At 47.3% G+C, this 16,744-nt stretch overlaps 1 protein-coding gene across 1 annotated transcript in view; it reads right to left on the reverse strand.

Annotated features, from left to right (window-relative positions):
• MAP7D2 (MAP7 domain containing 2) overlaps positions 1-16,744 on the reverse strand; it is a 174,678-nt gene that overhangs the window by 114,375 nt on the left and 43,559 nt on the right. The window contains exons 2-3 of the mRNA XM_029240426.1: positions 7,493-7,570; positions 6,209-6,372 (exon numbers count right to left, since the gene is read on the reverse strand). Of these exons, the coding sequence (XP_029096259.1) occupies positions 6,209-6,372; positions 7,493-7,570 (242 nt within the window). The remainder of the gene's footprint in view (positions 1-6,208; positions 6,373-7,492; positions 7,571-16,744) is intronic.

A 16,744-nucleotide genomic window follows, 5' to 3' on the forward strand; every position in this document is an offset into this window, starting at 1 on the left:
CTCCCCTGTATTAACCAAATTGTTCTTTTCATAAAGTTGGGCCTGACGGCTGGCAAGTCTTTCCCTGGCACTGCAATGACACTGCAAATACCAAATCCGCTCCCTGCCTCCACTGGAGAAGGCCCACAGGGTAAGCGGTTACACAGACACCTTTTCACCCTCATAAAACCCCACCCTGAGGTGCTGCAGGAACTGGGCTAATCCTAGCCCAACTTCAAAACAAAAAGATGCTATTTTCTCATGGCTTAAATAAACAAGCAAGCAAAATTAATTTAGGGCAGCACCAACTGAGTGACCGTGACTTAAGGATCGGGGAAAGGCTCCTTTATTTCACTCACTAGAAACACAAAAAGGTCACTTAGGAGGTGCCTGGATCTATCCCTTTTGTCCACACCAGAGGGATGAGATGAGCATTCTCCACATCTCAGCCTCCTCTGCATAATTTTTCCTCCGAATAGCGCTTTGCTAAAAGACAGCTTCTCCAGGGACCTGTGAGCAGAAAGGGGATTTCTTTCCTCCTGTAAGTCTCAGGTTTGTATTTGCTATTAACTGCGCTCTAGTTTTTGGCTGAGACTCTACAACCATGAGTGTGCATTTTCTGGCAGAATCCTGTTCTCAAGACCCTGGCCCATTAAATTCTGACAGCCAGCCCCAGCGGTTTGTCTGAGAAAAGATGAGGGCTTGGAGGAACTAGAACTTCTTGACTATTTGAGGACTGAAGTCTGATCACTCAAGACTGGGGCTCGATAGTATTCCTTTATATGGATTTAACATCAATTATTTAACCAATGACCTGATTTTTTTATATCTTCATTGGAGTATAATTGCTTTACAATGTTGTATTAGCTTCTGCTGTACAACAAACTGAATCAGCTATACATATACATATATCCCCATATCCCCTGCCTCCCACCAATGACCTAATTTAAGTGTTGAAATCTTTCACCTCAGAGTGAATTTAGTATTGAGTGGGTTATGGGAGATTGCCTACATGTCAGAAAGACCTCACAAGACAGTCCTTGGGCTTCCCTGGTGGCGCAGTGGTTAAGAATCCGCCTGCCAATGCAGGGGACATGGGTTCGAGCCCTGGTCCGGGAAGATCCCACATGCCACAGAGCAACTAAGCCTGTGCGCCACAACTACTGAGCCTGTGCTCTAGAGCCCGCGAGCCACAACGACTGAGCCCGCGTGTCACAGCTACTGAAGCCTGTGTGCCTAGAGCCCGTGCTCTGCATGCAACAAGAGAAGCCACTGCAATGAGAAGCCCACGCACTGCAATGAAGAGTAGCCCCGGCTTGGCGCAACTAGAGAAAGCCCGCTCACAGCAACGAAGACCCAATGCAGCCAAAAATAAATAAATAAAAAATAAATTTATTTTAAAAAAAAAGTCCTTCATCTACTAGGAGACTATGAGAACAAAGAACACCAAGACTCACGGCCAACCGAATCACTGAATAGCTATCTAGGGGCATAGTTTTAAGGGAATGTTCATCCAAAGCCAGACCTACTCCTGAGCCTTTCGGTTACCTTTAGAAAAAATATCTCTGTCATCTACCCCTAACCCACTGAGCTGCTCCAAATTCTACCATTAGAGATTTATTCTTATTCCTTTGAACTGTACGTAGACTTACGAAAATGATGCTATCCCTGAGAGAAGACACAGTCACTCTGTGTCACCCACTTTTGGAGAGATGATTAAAAATAGGTGGTAACCAAGCTGTACGGTAAGGGAACTTATAAAACCCAAGCTGTCAGAATGGGATGTTTCAAACATGTCAAAACCAAAACTGGTTCACTTCACTCTTATTAGAGGTTAGTCCCATATAGTCCCGTATTACCTAGCATGTGTGTGTATCTTTCTGTTCCTTCGTGTGATGGAATGCAAAGAATCCTAGTTTGGAATCAGCAGATGTGAATTGAAATCCCAATTCTGCCTGCTACTTAGTCCCATGACCCTGAGTTAATCGTTTAATGTCATCCTTGGGCATCGGTTCCGCTGTCTATAAAATGGGTATGATATTACCTATATTACAGATCATTCAAGTCTACAAGATAACAACTAGCATAGTAAGTCCTTAACCAGTGCTAACTGAATCCAGGTTTGAAGAGCAGGATTGCTAACATGGCAGTTTAGAGCACTGGTTCTCAAATGGGAGTGAGTCCGCATCACAATCACCCTGGAGGGTTTGTTAAATCACCAGTTGCTGAGCCCCGCCCCCAGAGTTTCTGAGTCAGCGGGTCTGAGGTGAGCGTGCTGACAATGCATTCCTCCTAAGTTCCCAGGAGATGCGGGTGCTGCTGGTGCTGGGATGGTGCTGAGAACCACTGGTTAGAGGAAAGGCTGAGCGTGAGAGAGCGTGTGCGAGAAAGTTCAATCACATCAGAAGAACGGTGTTAATAAATATCACAGCTGCATACTGCATACTGCAATTCCTGCCAAGTTCTGGCTCTCCTGAGGATCATCTGATGATCAACAGAGGAGGGGGAAAGGGCAACGCAGATTATTGTCCCTAGAATATCCTCTATTGGGTGGGGCTTAGTGGAAGGAAGGAATGAGGGCAACTCACCCTTGACCCCTTGAGCTCTGGCCCTAGACTTGCCTGGATGAACTTAGAGGAGATCCACGACCAAGGTGATGCACTGAGCTGGCCGAGCAGTATGAAAGGCCTCCAGCAGGGCTTGGCCTGGCCACTGTTACCCAGACAACTGTCTCAGGCAGGAGTGGAGGGCTGACTGTGCCTTTTCCACTGCCCTTACTACATGTGTTCTGGGGATGACAGCATGGGGACAAGCCCCCAAATGGTCCTAAGCAGGGCTCCGTGGAGGGCCCTTCTCCCTGCAAACAGACGTCCACATCTGGCCAGAAAGCCACGTAATCACCATGCCCCATGCCAGCCAATGCCCTCTGAGAGCAATCAGCTCTCGGCTTAGTGAAGTTTTTGCTTAGTTGAGTTCAGAAAGTTCTCATTTTTACACCCAGCCTGGTGGGTTTTGTTCGGTATCAAGCAAGAAGAATATGAGAAGTTGTGATGTGTTCAAGTAACTTACAGAGATGAAGGTGCTCTTTGAAAGAGGTCTTTCCTGGTCTTCTGTTTCACATGAGGAACATGCAGGAGGCTTCACCAAATACCATTTTCCAGGGCCCCTAGTCATGAAGCTATACTCCCCTGAGTGGAGAAGGGGTGAGCGCATTGTGCTGTCAGCCTTAACCCAGGCAGATGACAAAAGCTTATTCCAGAAGCTTGATTCTTGGGAGCTGTGTGGCATGTGAAGATTGGAAGAACCCACCTGTAGGAGAAGGCGGGCCTCCAGCGAGAATGAGCTCAAGGTCAGAGTGTCAAGTGGACACTGGACTCCCCCTTCGCAAGGACAGGCCTGACCAGCTTCCAGCCCTCGACACCTCTGGGAGCTAGGCCGGCTGTGATGCCCACTTCTGTGTTGGTGGAGAGGAGGCCTCCAGACCGAGTCTGGGGCTCACCCACACAGCTGTGGGGCGTTACCAAGAGCGACATCATGGAAACAGTCCTAGGCACACGGAGCCAGGGCAGGGCTGGTGGGGGATTGAGGGGTCAACACGCCTCTTATGAGCTCCTAATATCAGACCCACAGAGGCAGGAGTTTGTGGGCAATGCAAACACTTTCCAACAAGCTACAGAAGCAAAATGGAATGAACCATCTTCCTGCGGAGGCTTCTCGCTGGTTGACAGAGACAGGCCCTGACAAAAAGGACTTAAATCTGGCACTGAGAAGAGGATGGAGAGTCTCCACAGCCATGTGCCAAGCAGGCAGCAGCCCTCCCAAAGATCTCCAGCGAACCACGGGGGCAAATGCAAAGGCTTTCCTTTGGAAAGGGCTCCCGCAGCAGAGACCTATTTGTCCTCTCCAAAGATCACCCATGAGAATGCCAATCGGACCTCTGCACTAGCAGAGCACTGATGACGAGGTGATTAACAGGCCAGCCTGCATGGCGAGAGTCCCTAAGCTCCACCTGGGTCTCCGGGGGCTCAGAGGGCAGGAGGGAGCCCACTGCTTCCTCCGGTTGCTCTACACCCATGGGAGGCCCAGCTCTCAGCCCTGCCCTGCCGTGTGTGGGGAGAAGAGGGGCGCAAGCTCGATCTGTGTTCGTGCTGACCACGGGCAGGCAGCCTGCCCCACTCCCCACCATCACCACACCAGGGGTGAAAGGGAGCACACAAAGCAAACAGGAAATTGTCCAAAGCACAGCCACTAACGAGTCAGCTGCATCAGGACCAATCACCCGGCATGACATCCCCTCATCTGTCACACGGGTCCCTCAAAGGCGGACCCGTGTGACACTGTCAGGTGTGGCAGAGGCTCAGGGAGCGTCTCCCGTGACTTCACAGCACCCCTTCCTGGAAACGGCAGTGACACACATTCCCTGCAATCAGCAATCCCGCAGGAGGTCAGGAGTGGAAATGGAGAGAGCAGGGAGAAAAGAGAGAAGCTGTGAGTCAAGGAAGGGAGGATGGGAAGTTAAGGGACAAGTCCAGCACTCACGACAAATACCCAGGCTGGGAAAGGAGAGATCCACCCCGTCACTGAAACAGCCCCAACGCACCGTGGCTTTTCTCTTGGTCTCTACACTCTGTGCCATGATCTTTCCTGGGTAGCTCTCTCTTGACCTTGCTTCAGCCAGGGTCAGCTGAAGACACTGAAGGGAAGCTAACATTTCTGAGCGACTACTCTGTACCAGGTGCTTTGCTGGCACTTTCAGAAGTCACCTCTTTTAACTCCTATGACCACCTCTGTTTTGGGCTGAGGAGGCCGAGCTGGAGGGGTCTGAGACTTGGCCCTGGCTGCCAGCTGCTTAGTGGGAGGGCTAGGATTTGCACCAGGAGCTGACAAAGGCAGACAGTGATTGGGCTGCGAGAGCAACAGCGACTGTGGCTAAGACCCTGGCTCAGGCCTCCATTCACTAAGAGGAACAAAGAAGCCGCCATTAAAGCCTGTGCTCTGTGGGCAAAGATGGGTCTAATTCTGTGTATGTGAGCATTTTTGTGTTTTTTTTCAATTAAAAAAAGACAAAAGGGTAAAGACAGGGATAACAATTCATAGATTTAAAAAATGCTGAATTTATACCAACATCTCTGTATCTTATAGTGTTGGCGATTAACCTCTATATTGTTCATACTAAATGATGAGTCACAGTTTGTCATACAGCAGAAACTAACACAACATTGTAAAGCAATTATACTCCAATAAAGATGTTAAAAAAATAAAGTAAAATAATTTAGTAAGATTTTTAAAAAGAAAAAAAAACCTAAAAGAGAACGAATATATGTATAACTGAATCACTTTGCTGTATACCTGAAACTAACACAACATTGTAAATCAACTGTACTCCAATTTTAAAAAAGAATTAAAAAATATACAGTTAAAGGGGCTTCCCTGGTGGCGCAGTGGTTGGGAGTCCGCCTGCCGATGCAGGGGACGCAGGTTCGTGCCCCGGTCCGGGAGGATCCCACATGCCGCGGAGCGGCTGAGCCCGTGAGCCGTGGCCGCTGAGCCTGCGCGTCCAGAGCCTGTGCTCCGCAACGGGGGAGGCCACAGTAGTGGGAGGCCCGTGTACCACAAAAAAATAAATAAATAAATAAAAAATAAACAAATCCTTCATTCAAGGGTAATTCATTCAAATATCATTCCCATCTATTATTACTTACAATAAATATTTACCTTTTTGCTTACTAATCATGTATGAAAATTTGTAATACATTTATGCTTTTACAAGTGGTAAAAAAAATAAAAATAAATGACGAGTCACTATACTTTATGAATAAAAAATGATCATCACCTGATACAAGGCTATGATTACACCCTTAAAATACACTTGTTAAGAAAATCTGTACCCCAAATATGCTTTCTAAATATATTTTCAGAGTTTAGTAATAAAGGACTCTGTCGGGATAATTACATTCCATTTCTTTTTTAAAAGATAACTGGAGAGAAAGGATGATTAAATCAAGAATATGCATTAAAATATAAACAGACTAGCATGTCTGTATCGGAAGGTAGACTATTTGATTTTCCAGCAGTGAATACAAGGTCATGTTATCCTCCACCCTCACAGCCCGTCCTCCAGCCTCGTGTCTGTCCCGGAAGCACAGACTCCCCAGCTAAGTTGAATGGATCCGTCTCTTTGTTCCTGTTCTAGCGTGAACTGCGGAGCCGGCTGGGGCCCAGCCCTCACCTCCTCCTCCCGGAGCTTCTGCTTCCTCTTCTCCTCCACGGCGGCCCTCTTCTGCGCCTCTCGCTGCCGCTGCTCTTCCAGCTTCCGCCACCTCTCCTCAATTTGCTTTTCGTACTGGAGCTTGGCTCTCTTCTGTTTCTCCAGGATCTGCTGCTCCCGGGCAGCTGGGGGAAGGAAGGCAGCAGAGAGGTGTCATTACCAGAGCACTCCACACCATTTGGATTAATACCAAAAACGCAGAAGTAAGAGTGACCCCCAAAAAAGAGCCCGGTGGGATCGTAGGCTGAAGTGACTGAGATGAAGCGTTCTGGCGCCTCCGCCACTAGCTGGGTGACCCTGGACATGTTAACCACGTCATCTCTCTGCCTCAGTTTCCTCCTCTGTGAAGTGGAGATGTCGCACGTGCAACATCACAGTGTTGTGGAGACCGAATGAGACAATGCATGGAAAGTGGCCACTCACTGCCCCCGCACGTGGGAGCTCTGCCTGTCATTGCCATCAAGTCAGACTCATCCCAATGGCTAGGCCACACGCAGGATTGAGAAATGAGAGCTATCAGGGTATCTTCACTCGGGACACGTTAGCTGTACACACACCACGCACCAGACGCTGAGCTGGGTGAGGGTAAACAGAAGACGATGAACAGGATCGGCCGGCCTCCTTCCTGAGACATTTACTAAGGGCCTTAACTCCACCTGGCCAGGCAGGCAAGGGTTCCCTGGAGGATGCAATGTCTGGGCCGACCAGCAGGAGGCACTCAAGGAGTAGGATTCGAAAGCTCCTCATCTGTCTCAGTGCCCTGGGGAAGCCACTCCACCTTCCTCGTGCCACCCTGTGGGGAACAGGTTGGATGAATCTGTCCATAGCCTGCAAGAGGTATGACAGCCTTTCTCAATGGGTTCCCTGTCCTAACGCAGAAATGGCCTTCGGTGCCGACTTCCTCCATTTCCCCGAGCATGGCCCTTCTAGCTGCCCTGGGGAGAGGCCGCCTGAGCGGGCGGGGGCGGTGACTGTCTCGTTCTCCAGCATCCTACCCACAGCTCTAGCGCAGTGCCAGTAACAGAGGTTCAACGCATGCTCAGGGAGTAAATCAACTGTCCTGAGAATTATATAACAACTGTGAACGGGCCAGTGGCAGTGCGGGTTTGCTCCCAGTTTTCCACGTTCACCTAGCAACTGTCCCAGTTCTCTTCCCATTCAGTCACAAATTTCTAAGGGTCTTGAGAAAAGACATCATCACATCTCCACTCCCTTAGACCTAAACAGCCAGAGCGCACAACTTACCAAGACATTTTTCTCTTTCTTCTCGTCTTTCTTTAGCTAGTCGTTGTCTCTCATCAGATTTTAAAAATCCATCCATGCCTACAAGAGAGAAAACACGATGAAAGACTTCACTCTCCCCGTCCGCTGAGTGCCAGGGACCCCATTGGCCTGCACCCTGGGTCTGGGCGCACGCACACATCATCCAACAGCAATGCTCCGTACCACACACACGGCCCGATCCTGAGAGCCGAGGGGCAGTAGCCGCGGCTGCCACGCTCCCCCACCAAGCTGGGCTGGTAGTGGCCCAATGCCAGCCCCAGAGAACCAACCCTCTCCCTAGTCCTCCGTCCCCAGGCCTGGCCTCACAGGGGTCAGAAGGTGCAATAAGTGACAGGTCTGGCAACGTGCAGAGAGCCCACTGGGCCTCCCCCCGTCCGGCTCCCAGGGGAAGGCAGAAGCACAAAAGTAGACACGATTATTACACAGACAGTGAACATCTGACTTTCTGGAAGGAGCCAACTGCTGAGGGACGTGTATGAGCTCCTCGGGTGAACACTGAGAAAATACAACACTCAAGTTTGATTTCGTTTCCGCTAAGTTTGCTCCCATATCAATCTTAGCATTTTAGAATCACAAAGAAGGAATATAACGTACTCCTGTTTACAGTAAGTCCCCTACATACGAACGAGTTCTGTTCCGAGAGCACGTTCGTAAGTCCAATTTGTTCATAAATCCAACAAAGTTAGCCTAGGTACCCAACTAACACAATCGGCTATATAGTACCATACTGTAACAGGTTTATAATACTTTTCACACAAATAATACATAAAAAACAAACACAAGAAGTAAAGAAAACATTTTTAATCTTACAGTACAGTACCTTGAAAAGTACAGCAGTACAGTACAACAGCTGGCATCCAGGGGCTGGCATCGAGTGAACAGGCAAGAAGAGTTACTGACTGGAGGAGGGAGAGGAGGTGGGAGGTGGTAGAGCTGAAGGATCACCAGTAATAGGAGACGGAGGGCCAGCTGCAATTTCACTCACGCCTGACGTTGATGGAACGCACGTTCACAACTTTGAAAGTTCGTAACTTGAAGGTTCGTATGTAGGGGACTTACTGTACTTGTTACTTAAATATCCACAACAAATAAAATGGAACAAATGGCAATTCCCCGCAAGTCCGGGAAACATCCCAGGAGCTCCGCATCTCCACCCATCTTCTACAGGACCCTAAAGTGCTTTCTGAATCAAAGATTAAATGACCTTCATGGCAGTTTTAGGATTAAAAATAATTTATTGCACTTGGTCACAACTGGTCATTCATGAGTATTACTTATATAATGGTCAAGGACCGCATTCTGGAGAAATCGGCTTTAGTGTTACTACAACCGGATTCGCCTTCCCAGCGCCTGGGCCCTCCTCCGTGGTAGCGTCACAGCTGACTTCATACTGTGCCTCGCTGCCACAGTGAGCTGTGCCCTTGTTCGGGATGTTCCTGCCACTGCCCAGGAGAGGGACCTGGAGGCTTGGACCGCAGTGCAGGCAGCAGGGATGCACATGAGGATGCACGTGATAAACAATGGCTTGTCACGATTCCCCACGAGCATCGAATTTTGCAGCCTGGATTATGCAGCAGGTATATTACAGCTCAAGAGAGAAGTCCTGGAAAATAAACCTGACTACAAGTGCCACTCCCCATGTTTGTTTTTAGTCAACTCTTTTTTGTTTAAACTGAAGTATAGTTAATTTACAATGTTGTGTTAGTTTCAGGTGTACAGCAAAGTGATTCAGTTTTATATATATATATATATATATATATATATATTCTGTTCCATATTCTTTTCCATTATAGTTATTACAAGATACTGAATACAGTTCCCTGTGCTATGTAGTAGGTCCTTGTTGTTTATCTATTTTATGTATAGTAGTGTGTATCTGTTAATCCCAAACTCCTAATTTATCCCTCCCCCAATCACTTTTGGTTATCATAAGTTTGTTTTCTATGTCTGTGAGTCTATTTCTGTTTTGTAAATAAGTTCATTTGGGTTTTGTCAACTCTTAATCATTACAATGCTACCGACGACATGAACAGCATCAAGAATTTAAAGGCCCAATTTCTCAACTCATCAATGCTGGCCTCCCCAATCTGACCCCTTTTCCCCACATCCCTTGCACCTTTTTATTTTTTAAAGATAGTAAGGAAGACTTTATTCAAGGGGGCTACTACAATGAGGTTTTTTTTTTTTTATACATCTTTACTGGAGTATAATTGCTTTACAATGGTGTGTTAGTTTCTGCTTTATAACAACGTGAATCAGTTATACATGTACATATGTTCCCATATCTCTTCCCTCTTGCGTCTCCCTCCCTCCCACCCTCCCTATCCCACCCCTCCAGGCAGTCACAAAGCACAGAGATGATCTCCCTGCCTCGCACCTTTTTAAACCCCACTCACCTTCAAGACCCCACAGTTTCTGGCTGGCGGAACCCTAAGTTCATTCTGCTTGGCTGCAGAGCGCTCTCAGTCTCCCTGCAGGGAGGGAAGGGCTCCCGAACCAAGGGCGGGTGTGCATCTCTGGGTCGCCCGCTCGGGCCACACCCCACCCCCACAGGCCTCAAGGTGCACACACAAAGCCCAAAGGCAGCCACGTGGGCAGCGGAAGGGGAGCAGGGAGACAAAGCCAGGTTTCTCTTCAATGGTCCTCTAAACATTTTCAAGCTCTAGTCTCTACCTTAAGCGTTTGATTAATAAGGATTTGTTCTGTGTGAAAAGCTACAAAGAGAAGCCTAGGCCACCCGGACAGATGCTGACATCAGCACCCACATCAACTCCTCGGCTCAGGCATGACCTGTCACCCTCCAGATCTAAGATACTGCCTGAGAACCACCGAAAGTGTTGTTCAAACAGAAGAAAGAAAGAAAAACTGAGGGAAAAGGGCCAAGCACATTTGAAACTGGCCATGCTGCCTTGAGGCTTTACTAACAGAAGGCTGTTTGTTCCAGGGACATGCATGATTTTAGGCTGCCCCCTTGTGGGCACTTGTAAGAGTCATACCTTCAAATCATTTCCTTTCCAGAAAATCTTCATTATCAGGCTCCTTAGTCATCACCTGCTTCGTCATAACGGGAGGCTACAATCTACGAACCAAGTCCATTGCTTGAACTTACTCGGCACCATCACCCCATGATGACGGAGATACTATTATGATCCTCATCTTATAGGTACAGAAAGGGAGGCACAGAGGTTAACTTGTTCAAGGCCACACCATCAGAAAGTGGAGACGCCAGATTCCAACCTAAGAACCTGACTCCAGGACCCACACACACTCTTAATTACTGCTTTCCCATGCGGCTCTCTGGCAAAGGAGGAAACTAACAGCTCTACCTTAGCACCCATGAATGAAACCTTCATGGCTTTCTGAGACCCAGTATTGTACGCAAGGAACAAGTCCCATCCTTGTCCCAGGAATGTGCATGCAAATTTGGAGAGAAGTGCAAGTCCAACTCATTAGAGAAGTACCAAGTAGGCACTACTGTGAGCCAGGCACTGGCCAGCTGGGCACAGATGTGCTAATTATTTGTTTCCCCTTCAAACTGATGGTTTGGAAATGTTTGGGCGCTGGGTAGGGAAAGGGGGTAGCCAGATGGCCCTGGGGGCAACAGGGCCAAGCCATTCTTTTTTAGCCCCACTGAGTGGGGTGGAGTGACCCAAACAGCCCAAGGTGGGTAACCTGGAGTCTATGCTGTCATATGGCAGCCACAAGCCATGTGTGTCTGTTTAAATTTAAGATAATCAAAATTAAATGCAATGAACAGTTCAGTTCCTCCATCACACTGGGCCCATTTCAAGCACTCACTAGCCACATGAGGCTGGTGGCTACCGTACTGAACAGTACTGGACCAGGAGCCTCCAGTCTCACTCTTGTGATTCTCACCCTTCACACGTAACTGCTCTGGGACACAGATGAATAAGGAAACTCTCAGAGTCCAAACAGGGTTGAGTTTTGCTGGGTGAGTAAGGTTGGGGTAAGGCCTCCTTCCCCCACACAGTATCTGCCTCTCCTGATTAAAAGAGAACTATCAAGCAGTCATTTCCAGAACATCCATTTGAAGAGAAGCCAAATAATTAACTTACATCCCCAACTTCCACCTTGTGATCCCTGATGACTCTCCAGGGACCCCTGCCAAGAGGCCCTGGGCTTATCCCGAAGGAAGAAAGGGTAGAGCACAAACCAGACATTCCCTATGTGTTAGAGGGCGTGGACCTGACCTGTTATTACCACTACAACAACACAGCCAGAGAAATCAAGGTAGACTATGATTAACAGACCCAGGGCAACTGACCTTAATACACAAATGCTAACAATACCAGGAGACCTCCTCTAAAGACATGGTAGAGTCAAGAGTTAATGCTGAATTCGATTCACAAGGCAGTCTTCTTTCTGTATGGCCCGAAATCCTAGCGTTGTACCCAGTCGGCCTTTGTCCCTTGTACCTTGTATTACACGTGCACACGTATTGTCTCTCTGTTATTAAACCAGAGATCCATTTTATCCTTGAACCCCATGAGAACAGATGGAGAAGAGATCGGTGCTTGCCAGGGGTTAGGGAAGAGGGGCAGAAGGGAAGTGGTGGCTACAAAAGGGCATCACGAAGGGGCCTTGCAGTGACGACTGTGCCGGCGTCTGCAACCCTAGCTGTGAGAGTGGACTACAGTGCTGCACGTTAGTACCGCTGGGGGAAACCGGGTAAAGGGTACACGGGGTCTCTCTGCAATGACCTCAAAGTAGAAAGTTTAATGTTTAAAACTCTGGCCCAAGTGTAAAGCCCTGGGAGGGACCCAAAGACAAAGGGGGAACAGGGGACATGTTCCCAGAGGTGTCCTACCTACCAGAAGCACAAGGGGAACCCATGTCAGAGCCACCCCTGGCCCAGTCTTGATGTAGTAATGCTTCCCAGGGCAACAGCGCTCAGGTAGTGTGCACCCCGGAAATGGAGGCCTCTTCCTGGGCAATTCACCCCTACAGGAAATGAGAATCAAACAGGATACTGAGCAGCCAAACAACTATTTTATGTGAACAGAACAGCATAAAATTTCATACTTCACTGAACTGCTCTGGCTTGGAGTAACTTCCCGTTATCCTTGGGCTGTGGCAACACATTTTTTAAAAACTAATTTAAAAATGAATTTTATTAGCCTGGGGTACTCTCCCACTAGAATATTAATGAGCTGATATTAGTCAATTATTCATGGTATGTAATAACCATTATCGAAATACAAGGTTTTTAGGGGAAGCCAGCTGTGTTCAACTTTTAAAAATTGATTGCATTAAATGAATTTTAAAGTAACGTCCCCAATCACAACTCACATCCATGCAACTGCAACGTCCAGACAAAAGAAAGGGAACCGGGAATGAAGAGCTCATCAAATAGGAAGTCCAATGCCCGCCAGCCCCCTCCTCTGGGGTGCCTGTCCTTCTATGGGCCGGCAGGCAGGGATGCATTCACACCTCCATGGTGACTCGTTTGTGCTGTGATGATCTAAGGGCATGGAGGCCACTGCTTCTCAACTGTGGCTACACAATGCAATCACCTGGGGAGCTTTAACAATTACAGGTGCCTGTGCCTCCCTCCCAGAGACTGGCCTTGTCGTCTCAGGTGTGGCCAGGGCGCTGGTGCTCTGAAAGCTCCCGTGTGATGCTCATGTGCAGCAGCAGGACTGAGAATGCCCCTAGCCTGATGCTCCTCCCACTGGAACGTGGGTCAGAACCACCCAGAAGGCTTGTGAACCCAGACTGCTGGACGGCACCCCCAGAGTGTTTCATGGAGTGGGCCTGGGGCCGGCCAGAGAATGTTGTCCAGGGCCCACACCTTGAGAGCCGCTGTCCTAGACTATGCTGATTCTGCAGGGCAAGGCCCTGCCTGTGGCTCCTCTCTGGATATCCAGAGCTCTGCTAAGTGTGGACTCAAAAGAGTGGGCCCCAAAACATGTCTGCAGAAGGAAAGATTGGCCACCTGCCTGCACCCCCCCACACACACAGCGTTTGCCATGGTTGTTACTGCTCCACATGCTACTATCTGAGCCTGTTCATCTGCTCCTTGCCCTCGAATCCTCAGCACCTTGCGCAGGGTATTCAAATGTTTGCTGAATGAATGGCCATGAATATTACGTCCCATTGATGGAAACCTCCCCATTTGTAGAGCACTTAACCATGTATCAGAAGTGTCCTTAAAAACAAGGAGGACTTCCCTGGTGGCGCAGTGGTTAAGAACCCACCTGCCAATGCAGGGGACACGGGTTCGACTCCTGGTCCAAGAAGATCCCACATGCGGCAGAGTAACTAAGCCCGTGAGCCACAACTACTGAGCCTGTGCTCTAGAGCCCGCGAGCCACAACTACTGAGCCCACGAGCCACAACTACTGAGCCCGCGCGCCTAGAGTCCATGCTCTGCAACAAGAGAAGCCACCGCAACGAGAAGCCCGCACAACGCAACGAAGAGTAGCCCCTGCTCGCCGCAACTAGAGAAAGCCTGCACGCAGGATTGAAGACCCAATGCAGCCAAAAAATAAATAAATAATAAATAAATTTATTTTAAAAAAAACAAGGAATATTTTAAAACATCTTTGCAGACATTATCTTGCTGAATCTGTGCAGGAAATTCAAAGGTAAAGAAAGGAAGGCAGCTCCCCACACGCCCCGCCCCCACTGAAGCTGAAGTGAATCTTTCCTTTAGATTCCATCACTGCTCTGGGGTCCTTCCCTCTCTAGTTCATGGTCCTCAAGCACAGGAAGCTCCACCCTTATAGGCCCTCTCTCATGGCCTCCCTTTCCAGTCCAATTAGGATATTAGCCTCTCGACAGCAGGGCCCATGAATGTCCCATTTCTTCTTGTAGCCCTCAAAGAGCCTAGCACATGGAAAAGAAGAAGTAAAACTGTCACTGTTTGCAGATGACACGATACTATACATAGAGAATCCTAAAGATGCCACCAGAAAACTACTAGAGCTAATCAATGAATTTGGGAAAGTAGCAGGATGCACAATTAATGCACAGAAATCTCTTGCATTCCTATACACTAACGATGAAAAATCTGAAAGCGAACTTATGGAAACACTCCCATTTACCATTGCAACAAAAAGAAGAAAATACCTAGGAATAAACCTACCTAGGGAGACAAAAGACCTGTATGCAGAAAACTATAAGACATTGATGAAAGAAATTAAAGATGACACAAACAGATGGAGAGATATACCATGTTCCTGGACTGGAAGAATCAATACTGTGAAAATGACTATACTACCCAAAGCAATCTACAGATTCAATGCCATCCCTATCAAATTACCAATGGCATTTTTAAAAATTAATTAATTTATTTATGGCTGTGTTGGGTCTTCGTTTCTGTGCGAGGGCTTTCTCTAGTTGCAGCAAGCGGGGGCCACTCTTCATCGTGGTGTGCGGGCCTCTCACTAACGCGGCCTCTCTTGTTGCGGAGCACAGGCTCCAGACATGCAGGCTCAGTAACTGTGGCTCACGGGCCTAGTTGCTCCGCGGCATGTGGGATCCTCCCAGACCAGGGCCTGAACCCGTGTCCCCTGCATTGGCAGGCAGACTCTCAACCACTGCGCCACCAGGGAAGCCCACCAATGGCATTTTTTACAGAACTAGAACAAATCATCTTAAAATTTGTATGGAGACACAAAAGACCCCGAATAGTCAAAGCAGTCTTGAGGGAAAGAAACGGAGCTGGAGGAATCAGACTCCCTGACTTCAGATTTTACTACAAAGCTACAGTAATCAAGACAATATGGTACTGGCACAAAAACAGGAACACAGATCAATGGAACAAGATAGAAAGCCCAGAGATAAACCCACGCACCTATGGTCAACTAATCTATGACAAAGGAGGCAAAGATATACAATGGAGAAAAGACAGTCTCTTCAGTAAGTGGTGCTGGGAAAACTGGACAGCTACATGTAAAAGAATGAAATTAGAACACTCCCTAACATCATACACGAAACTAAACTCAAAATGGATTAGAGACCTAAATGTAAGACCGGACACTATAAAAGTCTTAGAGGAAAACATAGGAAGAACACTCTTTGACATAAATCACAGCAAGATCTTTTTTGATCCACCTCCTAGAGTAATGGAAATAAAAACAAAAATAAACACATGGGACCTAATGAAACTTCAAAGCTTTTGCATCAGCCAAGGAAACCATAAACAAGACGAAAAGACAACCCTCAGAATGGGATAAAATATTTGCAAACGAATCAATGGACAAAGGATTAATGTCCAAAATATATAAACAGCTCATGCAGCTCAATGTTAAAGAAAGAAACAACCCAATCCAAAAATGGGCAGAAGACCTAAACAGACATTTCTCCAGAGAAGACATACAGATGGTCCAGAAGCACATGGAAAGCTACTCAACATCACTAATTATTAGAGAAATGCAAATCAAAACTACAATGAGCTGTCACCTCACCCCAGTTAGAATGGGCATCATCAGAAAATCTATAAACAACGAATGCTGGAGAGGGTGTGGAGAAAAGGGAACACTCTTGCACTGTTGGTGGGAATGTAAATTGATAGAGCCACTATGGAGAACAGTATGGAGGTTCCTTAAAAAAGTAAAAATAGAATTACCATATGACCCAGCAATCCCACTACTGGGCATATACCCAGAGAAAACCATAATTCAAAAAGACACATGCACCCCAATGTTCACTGCAGCACTATTTACAACAGCCAGGTCACTGAAGCAACCTAAATGCCCATCGACAGACGAATGGATAAAGAAGACGTGGTACATATATACAATGGAATATTACTCAGCCATAAAAAGGAACGAAATTGAGTCATTTGTTGAGACGTGGATGGATCTAGAGACTGTCATACAGAGTGAAGTAAGTCAGAAAGAGGAAAACAAATATCGTATATTAACGCATGTATGTGGAACCTAGAAAAATGGTACAGATGAACCGGTTTGCAGGGCAAAAGTTGAGACACAGATGTAGAGAACAAACGTATGGACACTAAGGGGGGAAAACTGTGGTGGGGTGGGGATGGTGGTGTACTGAATTGGGCGATTGGGATTGACATGTATACACTGATGTGTATAAAATTGATGACTGATAAGAACCTGCAGTATAAACAAACAAACAAAAAACAACAATTAATACTAAACTTTCTTTGGGTTATTTGTATGGAAATATGCTGATATAAATGTTTCAGACATTACATGAAATTTCTAAAAATCTTTAAAA

Source organism: Monodon monoceros, unplaced genomic scaffold (assembly GCF_005190385.1).
Source record: "Monodon monoceros isolate NGI ecotype Baffin Bay Population unplaced genomic scaffold, NGI_Narwhal_1 Super_Scaffold_22, whole genome shotgun sequence".
Classification (NCBI taxonomy): Eukaryota; Metazoa; Chordata; class Mammalia; order Artiodactyla; family Monodontidae; genus Monodon; species Monodon monoceros.